This window comes from Magnolia sinica, chromosome 5 (genome assembly GCF_029962835.1).
Source record: "Magnolia sinica isolate HGM2019 chromosome 5, MsV1, whole genome shotgun sequence".
Classification (NCBI taxonomy): domain Eukaryota; kingdom Viridiplantae; phylum Streptophyta; class Magnoliopsida; order Magnoliales; family Magnoliaceae; genus Magnolia; species Magnolia sinica.
In genome coordinates, this window is record NC_080577.1 from 109,511,637 (window position 1) to 109,529,000 (window position 17,364).

At 37.5% G+C, this 17,364-nt stretch overlaps 1 protein-coding gene across 3 annotated transcripts; it reads right to left on the reverse strand.

The window, feature by feature from the left end:
* Window positions 1–8,526: 8,526 nt before the first annotated feature.
* Window positions 8,527–17,084, reverse strand: LOC131246659 (protein TIFY 9-like). 3 transcript variants are annotated; one of them, XR_009171459.1, is made up of 7 exons: window positions 16,867–17,084; window positions 16,551–16,764; window positions 15,886–15,973; window positions 15,528–15,645; window positions 13,148–13,205; window positions 12,037–12,141; window positions 8,527–8,910 (listed from the first exon to the last, which is right to left on the reverse strand). XR_009171459.1 is itself a non-coding variant. In XM_058247009.1 (7 exons), the coding sequence occupies exons 1-6, from the start codon at window positions 16,946–16,948 to the stop codon at window positions 12,135–12,137; spliced, it is 567 nt and encodes a 188-aa protein (XP_058102992.1). In that variant the 5' UTR covers window positions 16,949–17,084; the 3' UTR covers window positions 8,527–8,910; window positions 12,091–12,134. The 3 variants fall into 3 exon arrangements, 2 of the variants coding, with proteins under 2 accessions (XP_058102992.1, XP_058102991.1); XM_058247009.1 differs by having other exon boundaries at window positions 12,091–12,141; XM_058247008.1 differs by lacking the exon at window positions 12,037–12,141 and having other exon boundaries at window positions 16,867–17,082.
* Between the last annotated feature and the right edge of the window lie 280 nt (window positions 17,085–17,364).

A 17,364-nucleotide genomic window follows, 5' to 3' on the forward strand; every position in this document is an offset into this window, starting at 1 on the left:
TTGAGAATCTAACCTTTTTATTGAGACTTGTAGTAGTGTCAATGGGCCAAGTACATGGGCCAATCAACCCGGCATCTAAGCCACCTAGCCTGGTCAAGGGTTCGAGTAACCATAGGTGGTGAAATCCCATTACGGTGTGAGTGTGTGGGGGTGTGTGCATGTGTTAAAAAAAAAAAAAAAAACATAAAAAAAAGAGAAAAAATCTAGGCCAAAGACAACCCTAGGCCCGGCCCATCCACGGCCGTAACTTCCAGATCATATCAATCTCATTCAAACTAGGAAAAAAAAAAGTGTGTTACCACATTAATCATGATGGTAAACATAACTAAAAGCACCTAATAGTTGAAAAATATGATAACTTTACTCAATGATCAAATTGTCTGTGCGTGGTTATTTACACTACACGTAACTGACGTGGCAGGGCAATCGACCTTCGATCTTAGCATTTGTACATAAAATGTCGCCATCACGGGTGGTAGAGTAATAAATGATTTGTTTTCCTAACTCAGTGACTCATCCCAACTCGTTTTGGTTAGAGTTGAGTCGTGGCTCACCGAGTCAAGGTAAATCAGTCGAACTTGGCTAGAGTTGGGGGTAAATAGAGGGGTGAGTACTCATGGTGCTGACCCGTACCAATCACGATCGAGTTCCAAGTCGATCGACTTAGATGAGTTGGCAATCCATGACATGACCTAAGAAATCTTTAGACCTTATTTGAGTGAGGAAAAAAAAAAACAACCATTACAGACTTTTTCTAATTAAAAAGAGTGATGTGAATATGACGACCAATGATTTAGATTTTACTCTATGATTGATTGTAACCCACTTAATGAATTATGGGACATTATTTTCAGCAAATATTAGTTAACGGTTCAACTGAAGGACGCTTATATTGTGGACAGTGGCGGCACATTGATGCCAGCAAAAATCATAGAAAATGAATTTTTGGGCATCATCCAAACCGATGCTTTAGCCTATATGCATAATATACGGACGAGACTTGGCTGGTAACCTCAACACCAGCTAGCTGGTGTCAAAGCTCTGTAGATCCCCATGATGTTTGTGTTTTATACATCTCATCCGTTCATTTTGCCGGTTCATTTTAGGGCACGGGCCACAAAATGAGGTAGATCCAAATCTCACGTGGATTACACCACAGGAAAGCAGAGTTGATTGAAGTTATACTATTAAAAACTTCTTAGGACTCACTATAATGTTTGTTTGCCATCCAACCTGTTGATAAGGAAAACACAAATGTTAGCCAAAACTTCTGTGGCCCTCGAAACGTTTTCAATAGTAGACGTTGTGTAGTCCACCTGAGGTTTGGATCTCCCTCGTTTTTGGGCTCATGCCCTAAAATAAACTGGTAAAATAAATGGACTGCATGGATAAAACATATACATCAAGGTGGGGGTCCACAGAGCTTTGACACCAACTAGCTGGCTGGTGTTAGGGTCATCAGCCAAACGGTGTCCATAATATATTATCTTAGCAAGAGGTAAAGATATTTGGGTAGTCAATGAATCAATGATTTGCTTTAATCTTATAAGGTGCCATTCAACCCGTCAATCATGGTGGGTCAGGTGGTGGTGGAAAGAACACCGATTCAATGCCATTTGAAATATAAGTCCATTTAAACTGTATTGTATGGGAACAAGTTATTATACCATACAATGGTAGGGATGCAACCCACATGAGTACACTGGACCATAGGTATGTGAAAGGGTTAAAAACGAATACAACCAAAGGCAAGGAGAACAAGTGGTGATGCTACTACCGTAAGCATGGTTTTAGGACTCAATTGAGTCGACTCATACCCGGTAAAACTTAAGTCTGGTTAAACATCATATGTTGGTGGAAGTAAATTTAAATTCGAATCATATAAGAGAAAATTAAATACAAACAAAAAACAAAGAACATACGAATTTACATAGAAAAACCCTCGTGGGAAAAAACTATGACAGAAAGTGATAAGGAATTTACTATGAAAATGAATTTATAAAAGATGGACGACTTTACGATCCAAAAAACTTAAAAATTCCTTTACAAAATCTTACATTTGTTCTTTAATACTTTAGGTAACGTCTTAGAATATACTAACATCGATTACACCTACTTATATAGCGTTACAACCAGAATAGGAAACAAAACCTGCACATCCGCAAAATTGCACAATTATGTTGATAAAATCGTCTTAGAATATACTAACATTGATTACACCTACTTATATAGCGTTACAACCAGAATAGGAAACAAAACCCGCTCATCCGCAAAATTGCACAATTATGTTGATAAGATCGAGTGACATCGACATCATGTTGATAAGATCGAAGAATGCCCCAAAAATTATTCAGCAAGCATAGGATTTTTTTTTTTTTTTTTGATATGATCTAGTGGTCTATCGATGGCATCGAGAGACCCTTCTTCAAGTAAGATTGAAAACATCTAACAACACTATAAGTAATCCCGATGAGTCAATCCTACCCCGGCCGAGTCAGGCTAATTTACTTCTTACTTAGGCAAGTCCTGACTTGGGAGAAGAGTTTGCCTGAGTCACTAACCATGGCTACAACATGTTTGAGGCTGCATTTGGCTGGAGAGAGAGAGAGAGAGATTCAAAACCAGGTGCCCCCATTCTTTCTAATACAACAAAAAAGAGCTATATTTCACTATTCTTGGAAATTCCACAAACCCCAACTCTTTTCCACACCTGAATTGTTCATTAAACCAAATGAAATATATAAATCGTGGAAAGTCAATATCATTTATGAAAAATAATGTTTTTACTGTTTATTGTAAAAAAAAATTATGGAAATCAAACCATAATAAGATTGTGCTCCAGTATGCAATGATGAATTTTCAGTCCTTACCATTGGCTACCTAACAATTTCAGAGCACATCATAATAGAAGTGTGATCTACCATGCAATTTTAGTGTTTTGTAGTCACTGGTATTACTTTATAGTCCACCACCCACACTATTAGGAATGTGGTCCATCCTCATGTTTATGGCCCACTCTATCATATAAAGCTCTGTCTTGAGTAGTGTTCACACATATGCTTCTGCATAAGTATGTAGGGTAAGTGCGTATCATATATACCCTTTCATTCCCTTTCTGAAATGAGAGGTGTAGAGAGAAAGAGAATGAACCCTGAATAGAGTGATTCTCAAGCAGGTTTTAAGTTGAGTAGAAAACTTATAATCATATTTTTGCATAATTGAGAGAGATTTCCATGTAAATCGGCATGTTTCTTTATTTTCTCTCTTAGATTTATTATTGTGGTTGTGTGAATTAACTTACATATTTCTATTGGTATTCCTTATATTTGTAGAAATTTCTAAATGATTCACATAAAAAACGAGAGTTATGTATCTCCTCATCACCCATTAGTGGAGGTTCTTCAGGTGTAGTGACAAACAATAAATTTTCAGTAACATGAGCGGTTTTAGTTTGAACAAGTGGGTCCGGTGCTTTAGTACTCCAAACTGTTAATATGAGTAGCTTCAATGTAGGTGGCCCATGCAACAAAAGTTCCCAAGATTGGAAGATCCTAGCCGTTGTTAGACCCTTTTTAAAGTGTTCACCATTGGTGTATAGTCACCCTGCTATTATTTTCTGACACCTGCTTAGGGGTCAGAATTTTCCAACTACCAGATATTTCTGGTAGATTTCTTTCACTTCCCAGACTCTCCAAATTCTTGTTTTAACCGTCTAATTTCGCTCCTTGAATTCGGATAACGACTACTTTCTTTCTCAACGTCAGACGGCCATTTGACCGTAGGATCATCGAATCAGTGATTCGTTCCAAGATCTGAACGGTCTAGATTGGCATGATACTTTGTAGATTGATTTTAGTCTCCTTCTCCTTGGTGACATGATCTGGGCTATCTATTTGCATGGTTGAATGTGATAAGCTAATATTTTCTATCGAATGGCCAGCATTTAACTACATAAGCTTTTGGATTGTGTTACATCCAGAGTATTGGTACTACCAACATATGATCAGTTGGGATCATCCTCCCATCTCTGCATTTGTACCCCCAAGGGCCTAAGTATGCAATTAAGGTACTTATAACTTTGGTTTGGGGCCACTGATCTGCTTGGGAAAATCACAACCCTTTGATCTTTGGGTTCACCACTGTTGTATTTTCTCCTAGACTGATATTTAAATCTCTTTTAGGTGATTACTATGAGAATAATGGCTTGGGGCACATGTATATGGGATCATTCATCAACACTTTGTACTTGTTGGGCCTGTCAACCTCGCAATCATTCATCCGACCATGTGCACGTTATGCTCGGGTCTTGATGTAGGACAAAGTCAAGGACAATCTTATGTCTAGTCAAATCGAAAGCGGTGGGTCTAAAAAGTACGATTCAATGGTTTAGTGTAAACTATTGCTTCCCATTATCATAACCTTATGCCCTAGTTGATCACCCAGGGTTTATTAGCTCCAAAATAACATCATAAAATTCAGTTGTTTTAAATGTCAAATTAAAATTTACTATTTTTATAAATTTTATTTTTAATTTTACGGGTTTAAAAGCCTTATTACAATAAAACATCTTAGTTTTCTTCATCTAAAGATTGTTTATGAGCTTTTTAGATGTTTTCTCTTTCCTTGTGATTCAAGAGTTATTATTAAGAAATAGGTATTTTAGATATTTTTCTTTTCCTGTGATTTGAGGGTTATTCTTAAGAATAGATGTGATTGTGGAATAGGGAGGCATATTTTTAGATGTTTTCTCTTTCCTTGTGATTCAAGGGTTATTATTAAGAAATAGGTTTGTTAGATATTTTCTCTTTCCTTATGATTCAAGGGTTATTTTTAAGAATAGATGTGGTTGAGGAATATGTAGGCATGTTTATAAATGTTTCTCTTTCCTTGTGATTCAAGAGTTATTATTAAGAAATAGGCTTTTTAGATATTTTCTCTTTCCTTGTAATTCAAGGGTTATTCTTAAGAATAGATGTGGTTGTGGAATATGTAGGCATATTTTTAGATGTTTTCTCTTTTCTTGTGATTCAAGGGTTATTATTAAGAAATAGGCTTTTTAGATATTTTCTCTTTCTTTGTGATTCAAGGGTTATTCTTAAGAATAGATGTGGTTGTGGAATATGTAGGCATATTTTTAGATATTTTCTCTTTCCTCATGATTCAAGGGTTATTATTAAGAAATAGGCTTTTTAGATATTTTCTCTTTCCTTGTAATTCAAGGGTTATTTTTAAGAATAGATGTGTTTGTGGAATGCAGGCATATTTTTAGATGTTTTCTCTTTCCTCATGATTTAAGGGTTATTATTAAGAAATAAGCTTTTTAGATATTTTCTCTTTCCTTGTGATTCAAGAGTTATTCTTAAGAATAGATGTGATCGTGAAACATGGAGACATATTTACTGCTCCAGGGATTGGAGCACTTGACTTTTCGCTCTAGATTGTGTTAAATCACTACTTATTCTAAAAGCTCGAGCCATTAGAAGATGACATATCAATGTATATCAAGGGACTTTAACAAAGACAATGACGACACGGTGTTTTCCTATCATGAAATCTGAACTATTGGAAGATCCCTCGACAATACTAATAATGTCGCTACTTATATTGATTAAAAATGAGTTGTAATGGTTTTTGTTTATCATCCAAATGGGCTCTACAGGTCTCTTAGATCATGTCATGGATTGCCAGCTCATTTGAGTCATACCGACTCATCCGAGTCAACTTGAACCGGGTTGGTACCGTTGTGGGTCAGTACTATGAGTCACCCTCAAATTCACCCCCACTCTGATTGAGTCAGGCCAATCTACCCCCGATTAGGGTCAAGTGCAACAAGTCTGAGTTGAAGAGCCACCTAGTAAAAAGTTGATAAGGATATTAATGGTGCACTATTTAGACTGTACAAGAGGAGGAAGCATCGCCGATAAAGTACCGGAGCAGAGGAGTTGATGTGGATGGATGTTGGGTCCATCGAACCCATTTTCTGACGCACCATAAGTGTAGGAGCGGCATGATCACACCCTGACCATAGATTCATGAGTCAAATTTTACACCCTACCACACAGGTGTTTTAGTTTTAGGCTTTTTTTTATTATAGTTATTTTCCTTATTTCGGAGCTTTATTGCACTTTCTTTACTTTTCATGTTTTTTTTTAAAATTATTTTCTTATTTTCAGGGGCTTTATTGCACTTTTACTTTTTTCATAGCTTATATACGTTGTGAGAAACTGCATTTTCATTATTATTGAATGAATAAAATTCGTCTCTTTTCTTCCTCTTTATTTAAGAGATTAGAGTTTCAGGATTGACCTTTGGGTGTTGAGGATTCCACCCCGATTTCAGGTTTCTCTCTTTCTAAGATCTTCGAAGTGCGGGGAAAGGTAAAAATCATCCTCCTTTTCATTTGAGGACAAAAGGACTTATACCTTCTTCATCTCGAACCCCTCATCCTTCACCCCTTTCGTTCCTCTCTAGATATCCCCTTTCTAGTTCGAATGGAAAAGATGATGGTTAGTTAGTAGAATCAGATCCAAGCTTAATCGTGGATTGACTTATACTAGATCTGAGATATCCTGATATCCTGAGATCCTCTTTTTGACTGTTTACGTGATCTTATGCTAAAGGGCATGATCCTGATGGAATAACTTCATTTTTGTATTGAGATTTATCTAATTCCTTTGATTGGAAAACAGTTAGTTAATTGGTGTATTTATTTGAATATTCTTTAACCTAATTATACATGCATCTAGGATTAGGTCATCAAATATTCCTGCATCAAATATGATCATTTATCGCCTTACCACAAGTTAGATTATTTGTATATAAATGTTATGGTTATCATTCACTAGAAAGTTACCATATTTTCCAACATTTAAAAGGTGCTATTAATAGGTATTGTAGAACATGCTTTTTTCTAGCTTGAAGGCTATTGACATGACTCAAAGTTAGGGTAGTCAATTGGGTAGGCCTAGTGTTGTCTTAGCCCATTTTCAACTAAATGCACTAGCCTTGTAAGATAGGCCATGAATTTGACTAGCTCGGGCTCTCAGCCCATTGACATCACTCTAAGTTAGCAGAAGAGTTAGGGCTCATTTGGGTAGGGGATATGGCATGATTGGATATTAAGTCTGATCCTGATTTTGGTAGGTTCCATGCCCTCTGGATTTGCCACACTAAAGTGGCACCTTCCCCACATAAGTGTAATCAATGACATTCAAGTTTCTTAATAAAACTTTAGTAATTTGCACTTATTAGGATGAAAGCATTACTTTAGGGCGAGGAATTTGATTTAGAGAATGTGGGGATTACTAAAATCAAGATTAAGCCTAATCTCAATTTAGCAGGAATGCTAATGTAGAGCGAGTCGTGGGCACTTTCATGTCCAGGATGGACCAGAGAAGGCCCGATTGGCGGTGGAAGTCATTAAGACCATCAGAACCTTAAAATATACATATCTCATAAATCGGAATGAATTACTCGACGTACCATATATGATTTTGGGGTAGGAGAAGCTACTTTAGCCAACCAACCTGGCATGACTGGTTTGCTCATGTCGAATTTGCGAGATTCCATTGATTGATGGTCGAAAATCAATTTTATTTCCGTTTTTACTATTTATAATAAATTTTGGTTTGATTGTAACTCTTCATCCGTTGGGCTTTAGGAGTTGTGTCCAACATGAAAAGTGTTTAGAAAAATGAGCAGAATAACATGGTTAAGCCACATAAGACACTTACTATAAATAGTAAATTTAGTATTTATAGTAAGTCATGAATTTTAGGAAGTTTTAATTGTAGTTTGATTCTGAAACTTATTCCAATGCTTAGCATCCCTAATTAAAGGATTATAGACTTGTTTATTTGAATCAATCAATCAATTTATGAATTTTCTAGAATATTATTTCTATTTTCTTGCTTTTTCCACATGGATTTAAGAAGTCTCTGTGAAGAGTCAAGAGAAGCTTCATGGATTCGAAGTAGTTATCCTTGAGGAAGACGGCGATCGACCTCATCACGTTCATCCCTGTGTCAGTTGCAAATTGCCCACAACCATAGTTACAAAAATCTTCTATTAACCCTAACATGGCACAATGACAAAGCGTCATGTGTATTTGTTAGATGACCGGCATTGAAAAGTAAAGATTCTTTTGGGTGAATTAGTGCATTGTAGCCCCTTTTCAGTCCTACAAACCTAGTTACTAGCAATTTGCGTCCATTGGTGGAATCCCTTGTGGACCTGGATTTTCAAATTTGTAAAAGAACTTTTCTTAGACACCAACCTATAATCAATCCAAACAACACATCACTAGGCTACTTGGAAGTGCCATTGAACTGATTATATGAACATAAACCGTCAAATCTACGGGCTATTTGGTGGATCATCTAATTGGAAGGTTATTTCCATGAATAACAAATTCATACAGAAGAACACCAATTGCATTAAGGGGTCGAAGTCTCCGATATGAGTACTGTTTCTCCAAACTAGAAGTGTGGACCATCCAATAGGTGGCCCATCAATCAGATGGTCCAGTTTGCAAAGCTCACATTAACAAATTGGATTATGGAAATGTTTATACACTGAAAGTTGAAAGAAAATGGTATCATAACAACAACAAAACATGAGAGTAAAAAAAGTAAAAGATATCTACTTGCAAATACCTGCATCATGCACCATCCATTGATTGATGGATACACCCTTATCTCTACTTTTTAATAATGCAATAGTACAAAGATGTACTGCTGTATCATCAAAAGTAGAAAGAAAGGGTGGTAACTATCAAAATGGGTGGGCGTAAATAACATATCCTTGTAATAAAAAAAGCTTTGCATAATAGCCTCTCAGGACCAAACCAACCCCACCGACATCTTATTTTCGTGATTGGACATGCTTCCATATGGCAAAAGTGAAGTGAATCTGCAATATTTTTGAAGGGCGAAGTCATGTCATTAAAATAAGGTAAACATGTAACCTAAGAATGAGAGACTGCTAATATTAGTAAAAGGAGATAAGCTATACTAAAAGGTTGTATTATTATCTCTGTTTTAAGTTGTAACATTATTGCAAGAAAATATCTAACATGATCACCTTCATGTGCATGTTAGCATCGTACACAAAGCCTTTAAATACTGCGATGGATGGACAATCATTTATGTAGACTAATATCTAGTTATTCCCCAAGGTAATAGGACAAGCGTTGGATGATGATTATTTTGTTAAGGCTAATTTGTATGGATAGGATGGTTAGCACCATCTGCGCAAGTCCTAAATGTTAATTGAATTAGACTTTCACAGATAAGATTTTTTTTTTTTTTTTTTTAATAACTTTATTAGCGGGATTTTACATTTATAGAACTTTTTTTTCTTTTGATTGCAAGTGATAGGGTTCATCCTTCTCACTTTTATCCCTTGTTCATGAACCATTATCTATTTAATTTTGCTTACCTTTTCATTTTCTTGTAAGTTATTTCCACTGGAGTATACAAAGTGGGCACTCCCATGTCAATTTTGCTCAAGTCTTTCCTCTTCTAACATACACTTTGCGATCGGCTTAGTCAATGTCATTTTTTTTTTTCCTTTTATGTGTTATAGTCAACCCTTGAATGTGCTAAGGCGACATGGAAGGATAAGAAATACGAGATAGACCCCCATTTCTTTAGATATATCCGGCTTGATTGCCCTTAATTTAAAGGTAAGGTCAAACATCTTCATTATTTACTCCATTATATTCCCATCAATCTTTTTTTTTTTCTTTCTCCGGTTAGCTTGTTAACACACACCCATTGTCAGTACACACTCTACTGTTAGCTACCCCTACTAGAGAATTGATACCAAGACCTCAAACGAGGTATCTTCACTAAGATATTCCCATCATCCTTGTTCTTTAAGGAGATAAGTTTGCCAATATGTGTTATCATTTTCACCTTATTGAATTTAATAATAATAATAATAAATTATTTAAAAAAATTCCACCTTCTCTTAGGGATACCTCAATGAAATAGGTTGAAAATAAATGCCTAATAATCATTAGACTTAGCTTGTTTGATCATTCCCACTTCTCATATTTGGCCATGTTAGCAGTCAAGCTTGAATCAATAAGCTTGAGAGGTTAGTCCTTTCCTAAATCCAAGTCCAAATCCATACACCCTAGAGTCTCCTTACATTCTTGGATATTGTTGACTTGGAAGTTAACTGAATGAACATTAATCATAATTATGGCACGAAGGTGTAAATGCTTACATTAAAATCAAATCCCATTAACTTAAGCATGAAAGAAGACTCCATCATGCTAACTCATCATCTAATGGATGGGCGGTCAACTAGATTATCAGGATGATGGGCCTAAACATTCCTTTAAGTGAAAATTGCAGCAAGTAGATGGTCTCATGTCATGAAACTGCTTGAGTGTTAACCACACAAACCCAAATGGCCCACTTTTATGGTAAGATAGAGGTTTTGATTTATATCATTAACATTATGCATCCCACCTTGTTTGGCTCCAACCAAATGATAAACTCATTTGGATTGAACTAGCCTATTTTGAGACAATAATGCATAATAATATTATAACATTTTGTGTAGAATCTAAAAGGAAATGGGCTTCCTTGACTATCGCCACTTGAGCATAAAACCGTTTCTACTCACCAATCCCTAAAAACTAGGATCTCACCTAAGTCATTACATTTAATAGATATTTTCAATATCATAGGTCAATTAGGTCATTATACTTTACTAGGATGTGTTAATTAGTTTTAAGTGACCACTACTATTAATTCAAAATTGGCTTAATAGGTTCTAACACAAACTATCCTTATTTCAGTTTGATAATATATTTAGATCTAGTAAAATTTTCACTTATCTTTTTTTAATCGAAATTATTAAAGCTTATATTATAACCTATTAAGAATATGGATTACTATAGCCTAAAGAAATAACACGCCAAAAATCAATCCCCTTGGATAATGCAATGAAAGTTGTTTATAAAAGAAAGTATATTAATATTTGAACAACCTCAAGCATGGCATTAATATGGCCTTTAAATCTCGTGGCATAGATCCCTAATTCCTTTTCAGATATAATAAAAGGACATCATGGGAGTTGATAACTCATGGACATGCATAGTTGTCCACGACTACTAGTTGATACACAACTTTGTCTAATCCAAATGGCATGTTTGGGAGCTTGTATTTGGAATGCAATGTAATTCAAATAACTATTACACTAGAATAAGGGTGATACCAAATCTTCAATTATGTTTGGTAGGTTATAATTGGAATGCACTGGATCGAAACCTTTTGTTTGGAAGAATGCATTGGGAGTCTTTAATAAATTCACAAAATCCCAAATTAGTATATACATATGTGATATTTAACGGAATATTATTGGAAAATGTACTTTGGCAGAAAAAGAAGAGAAAATCTCGGGCCTTGGGTGGGCCACAAATGTAAGGATCAAAAACAAGCGACTCACCTATGTTTTTTAACTATCAATTTAGATGACTAACATTTGAATAGTTCAAATCCTTATATTGATGTGATTTTAGTATTGTAACTGTTAATTGAATTGTTTTGAAGTATCATCAACATGCTATGTATACAATTACTTAATATCCTATTAAGTTCCTTTATTACAAATGCAACTCTCCAACCTTTAAAAATGTAATTGAAAAGACACTTCACTATTATTACACCCAAATCACATCAAAATTTTAAGATTTTAAAACATGCTAAAAGTGTGGACTCTAAATATCTCATATTTCATTTACCTCCAAATACATAGTACCAAACGCATGAATTTGGAGTAAAATTCCCCAAATCCTCTCAAATCTCCTAAAATACACTTGAAATAAAAAGTTGCAAACAGCCCAAATAGATTTTTTTTTTTGTAGCGTCTCCAGGGGAGAGTTATTAGGTACTCTGGCTATATACTTGACACGTGGGCACGGGAAAGTTGTACACGTGACATGCATTTAATTAAATTGAACAGCCTAAATTATGGAGCTTACTGCAATTGGAAAATCATATTTGGTTGGACAATTCTAACCTTTGATCCATGGACAATAAATAAGTGTAATTTAAGCATATCAATTTGAATTACTTGTACGCCGCGTTCACAATTCTCCAATGCCTGCTTATCATCCATCACACCCTGCCAGAGCATCAAAGTTCTTTCGGGAAAATATAACTTTGCTAAGCCCATATGCATGGAGGAGGCAGCCCATCGCCCATTAACATGCCACCACATGTGCCATCATGGCACAAGGATGCAAGGTCCAAGCCTTCCATCAGGTGGGTTCCACATCTAAGATGCACTGACACAAAAATCAGGACATCTCCATTTCAGGTTAGCCACTTCAGGTTAGCCACAGTTTTACAAAAAGAATGGATGGCTGATAACTTGGCAATGCTTGTATGAGTAATCACCCTGCTTCTAAAATTTTGGCCAATCCGAACAACGCAACATCCTGATTTTTTGGACAGATCATCTGCATGGTTAGAGCTGTTTGATGGATGGCCAGGATCACCTAACATTCCTATGATAGTTTTGCACCATTTATTTAAATGGTGGTGGCTCTTTAAACATACACATGACATAGATGTAAAGCAATCCAGACCACCTAAATCGTTGATCCACCGTTAATTGGACGGTTAGAACTGCTTGATCAGTGCAGTTTTAGGGATATGCTAAGCCCACAACGGGACCCACAATTGCCATGGTATGATAGATGTACATTGCTGCAACACGTGAGGATGATTAGTCACCACTATCTTTTAAATAGTGCAAAACTAGCCCGGTGAATAACTTCGAGCCTACCATGTGTGTGTCAGATCCAACCCTTCAAATACTTTTCTCCCTCCATGAAGATCATCTTGCGAAACAATCATCCCCATCCATTCATCATATGGGCCACACCATATAAAATATCTAGCCATTGGAAAAATAGAACACAAGGGTGGTCCATTCAATGAATGGATATGGTTTATTTTTTTCATAAGGTGATCCAAACCATGCTTAAACTAATTGGACGGATTGGATGTCGCACAAAATGAGAGACTGGAAGTTATTTTGTGGGTGGACTGTAACTTAATATAGTACAGCCTGTTGGACAGTAAGCTGGTTTCTAAAGTACGCAGGATGAGCAGGAATCAAGTACCTTTCTTTGCGCTTTTCCAGGAAGCGCTGCAGTGAGTGTTTCCTTGCAATCGGCAGATCTGCACGAGTACATAAAAAACGGCGTTAACAGGAAAGAGAAACATTTTAATGCTCTGGCAGAGCGTGACGGATGATACACAGGCACCTGGAAATTGCATTCATGGCTTGCAGGTAATTCAAATTGAGCTGTTATAATCATCAGTCTCTCTAATTATTGCCTACATATCAAGTGTTGTACAGCCAGACTATCAAACAACTCCCTCGGGACAGTCTACAAGCATTTCTCTACGCTCATACACACGTACCAATATAGCACATGCGGAACATCAGATCTGTACACCAGATGTGACCCATCGTGTAGAGGGTCTAACCAAGAAGACTACTTTCTACCTAACAGGGCATGGCACGTGTAACACACATGGAGGAAGAGTAGGGGGAGATGAAATATCCTTAAATTAGAGGCACGCTAGGGGCCTGTTTGACCGGATGGATCCCATCGGATTAGGAGAGATGGGATGGATTTTAAGGTAATGATGGTGGTGTCAGTAGATTGGTTTAAGATCCATGGGATTGCTATATCCGGGACAAGTTCAATGAGTCTGTTTGGCACATTTGGTATATCTCGGGATTTTACCTTCCAATCCCTCCGTCCAGACATGCCTCAGGCACAATTAAATGGGATTAGGAGGGATGGGATAGATTTTAAGGTAATGATGGTGGTGTCAGTGGATTAGGTTAAGATCCATGGGTGTGCTATATCCCGGGACAAGTTCACCGGTCTGTTTGGCTCTTTTGGCATATCCCAGGATTATACCATCCCATCCCTCCTAATCCCTTGGGATTCGTCTGGCCAAACATGCCCTATATGCGGAAGGGAAGCAGATTGCCTTCAAACAAATCTGTGTAGGGTCCACTGTGATGTATTTGTTTACATACGTTTTCATCCCTTTTCTCAGCTAATGTTAAGATACAGGCACAAAAATGAGATAAGTGTCCATTTCTTTTCTCTAATATGTTAGAGTATGGGCTCAAAAATAAAACAGATTTGACATTTTAGTAGACCACACTAAATAGTAAGCTTGGTTGCATTAAATACATGCAAGTTGCTTTAAATGTAAGAGTTATCTATGGTATGGTCGATGATAGCGTTGGATCTAACTAATTTTTGAGCTTATGCCTTAACATGACCCAAGAAGAGGAAAGGATGATATAGATAAACAAATACATCACAATGGGCCTCCATGTAAATTCGGTATACATTGTTAGGTTCAACAAGGAGTCGGAATCAATCCAAGGAGTCAATCCACTTCCATATGGAACGGACTTCCCTATGGTAATTAATGGTGACCCCAAATAGCCTTTGTTGGACAGTCCATAATTAATAACACCATCAAATGGGCTACATGAATTAGTTGGTTTTTGTGAATAAAATATAAATAAATTTGTAATTTAGGCTAATTAAGATCATAGTCCACTCTCACTTCTCCCTTCGATGTTAATAAATTATAAGAGAAAATATACAGCAATTCACAGGACTACCTAAATAAGCTTATTACTTGAACAATCATTTTCAAGCTGAACTATAGATGTCTGTCATACCCAATTTAAAAATATAATGAAGAAAAATAGTTATATAATAAAGTTTTAGTGAAAATGTCCGCAACATGTGATTTGTACTGAACTTATATAAGTTGTAATAATCTCATTAAAAGCTAGGGTTTGAGGAATATGGGTTTGGGAGAGACATGGAGTGGCTACAGCTATTGTTTACGGCATGTTTGAATTGCTCGACGACGACAGCTGAATTTGAACGACAAAGACAGGAGAAGAGAGAGGTTACAAAACCTAGCTTTAATACCATATAATTTGCAGTAATTAAGATTAGGGCCCACTTTCAACTCTCTCACTAATTATATTAATAAATTGTAATAGAAAATAAATGATAATCCCTTAAACCACCTAAATTACAAAGCTTCCAACCTTAATAAATTTAAAGGGTTATTAATCCAAACTATATTTTGGATAATATTTACAATTTTCAATTAACAAACACTTCCCACTTGATTTAATATATCTTCATATCTCTTCTCAACATGCAAAGTTCCCTACAACTCCAGTTTTTAGTTCCTAAGGTATTCTTGACTTGAAATGGTAGAAATGTCCAAAAGCTAATAACTGCCATGAGTGGAAAATAATGAATAGGAGAAATGGAGACTCGCAAGTCTCTATAGCCCTCCATTATTCATTTGACATCTGGCCCACTTCATCGATGACCAAATTAACTTTTGGTGAGATCATCTAAAGGGCGGGACACCGATGCACGGCTTAGATGTTCTACACCATATGCAAGCTAGCAAAACTCACTCAAATTTATCTACTACCGTTGAGTTTTTCAAGCAGCTGTCCTTCGGTGCTGGAGGAAGAGGCCGCGAACTTCGTATCGGCCGATTCGACCGTTCCGACATCTCCCTTTACCGCCACCTTTAAGATCTTCTCGGCCTGAAATAAAATCGATTTACTTCCAATGAAAAAAAAGGGAAATTGAGGAAATATACAAAATGTTCGATCCAGTACAGGTGGGCCCATCTGAAAATCCATATAATTGTTCTTGGGGAGATACCCCACCAGATAAACGGCATGGATTACTAATACATAGGGCCAGATGGACATATTCCGGGCCGAACGAAGCTGTGGGCCGAACATCGTATGATGCGCGCGTTCCGCAACGGAAATACGTACCATATCTCGAGGAACGTCGTAGACGGTGACCGTTCCATTATAGAAAATCGTCAACGGAGATGTTGCTTTGAGATCTTCGGCGACGACTCTGAAATATATATATATATATATATAAATAAACAATAAATAAATGGCGGGACACGTGCGGGGGTCGCACATACATGCCAGCCCCAGGCCGTCCATCAGGCGGGCCCACCACCTTATTCATATTCGCCGTCCATTTTCTGCACACGCGCAGCACCTGATGAGTGCGCGCGAGTACTTTTGGGTAGGGCCGCTTGATTTATGGTTCGGTCCTGGCACGAGTGCCACGTGCGCAGACTAATCAAAGCAGACGCTCTGAGACCTTTCTCTCCATGAGATAGGGTAGTTAGATGGCTTCACTACCGTACACGTGGAACATTCCACGAACCCAAACCGTCCAAACAGTGTGACGCACTGTGGATTGGTCAATCCTGACCTCTGATTAAGGGACTTCGTTTGTTACTTTCTATTTATATCGTCCATTGCATGCCAGGAATCCAACCGCAAGGATCATACGCTCCACGTAATTTTGGGGGTTCCAACTTCTTCAACGGCTCGGATTTGAGGTAATTGCCACGTGTACAGTCCTACAACGTAGTCGCTCTCTCTCTCTCTCTCTCTCTCTCTGAAAAACAGCGTACCTTGAAACGGGATTGGAGACGGGGAGAAGAGAACGGAGCCTGCCGTCACCGTTCCGCATCGATGGTAACGGAATCGGACTTTTTGGATCCGGTACCGTTTCGTTCAGTTTCGGTGTAACGGCGCTTTCAGGCAATCTTCCTTCGTTCCTCATTCGGGAAGCAATTACCGACTTCAGTACTTGCGGATCGATCCTCGAAATCGCATTTTGAATTCCTACAGCCAAACGGAGATTTTCAAAAATCCAAAAAGAAGAAGAAGAAGAAGAAGAAGAAGAAATCGCAGATCGAGAAAAGAAGAAGGAAGGAGTGAAGGAACCTTTGAAGGAGCTTCTACGATCGAGAGGCTTTTTCCCCTTCTCGATTCCGAAGAAATTGAGTTCAGCGGACGATCTGGACATTTTCGTGGGTCTTTTTTTTTTTCTGCGAAGAGGAGAAGTGATGGAGTGGTGCGTCAAGAGAGTGGGTGTGGTTTTAAAGGGAGTGAGAGGTGGAAGTGGGGGAGACTGTAGAGAGAGAAAAACACGAGGAAAAGGCGAGGAATATAGCGCGCGAGCGGAAACGTACGTCACGCCTTGAACGGTTGCTTCCGCAAGTAAAACGTCAGGAAATTACTGAAATATCCTTTCTGTAATTTGCCGACGTTTACTCTCGTTACGTAAGAAGGGGATTGGCTGGTGTACGTGTGGATACGTGTCGTGCGAAGACGAGCGCCGACGCTCCTCGATCTCCGAGTCGTACGAGCGGTTCAAAGGAGATAAAAGTTATATGGCACCCACAATAATGTATTTACTATACCCACTGTTAATCCACATCC

Coding starts and splice junctions, on each gene's coding strand:
- LOC131246659 (XM_058247008.1), bottom strand. CDS start 16,948: ATGTCCAGATCGTCCGCTGAACTCAATTTCTTCGGAATCGAGAAGGGG. Junction 16,765..16,866: donor TCGTAGAAGCTCCTTCAAAG/GTTCCTTCACTC, acceptor GTTTGGCTGTAG/GAATTCAAAATGCGATTTCG. Junction 15,974..16,550: donor GTCTCCAATCCCGTTTCAAG/GTACGCTGTTTT, acceptor TATATATTTCAG/AGTCGTCGCCGAAGATCTCA.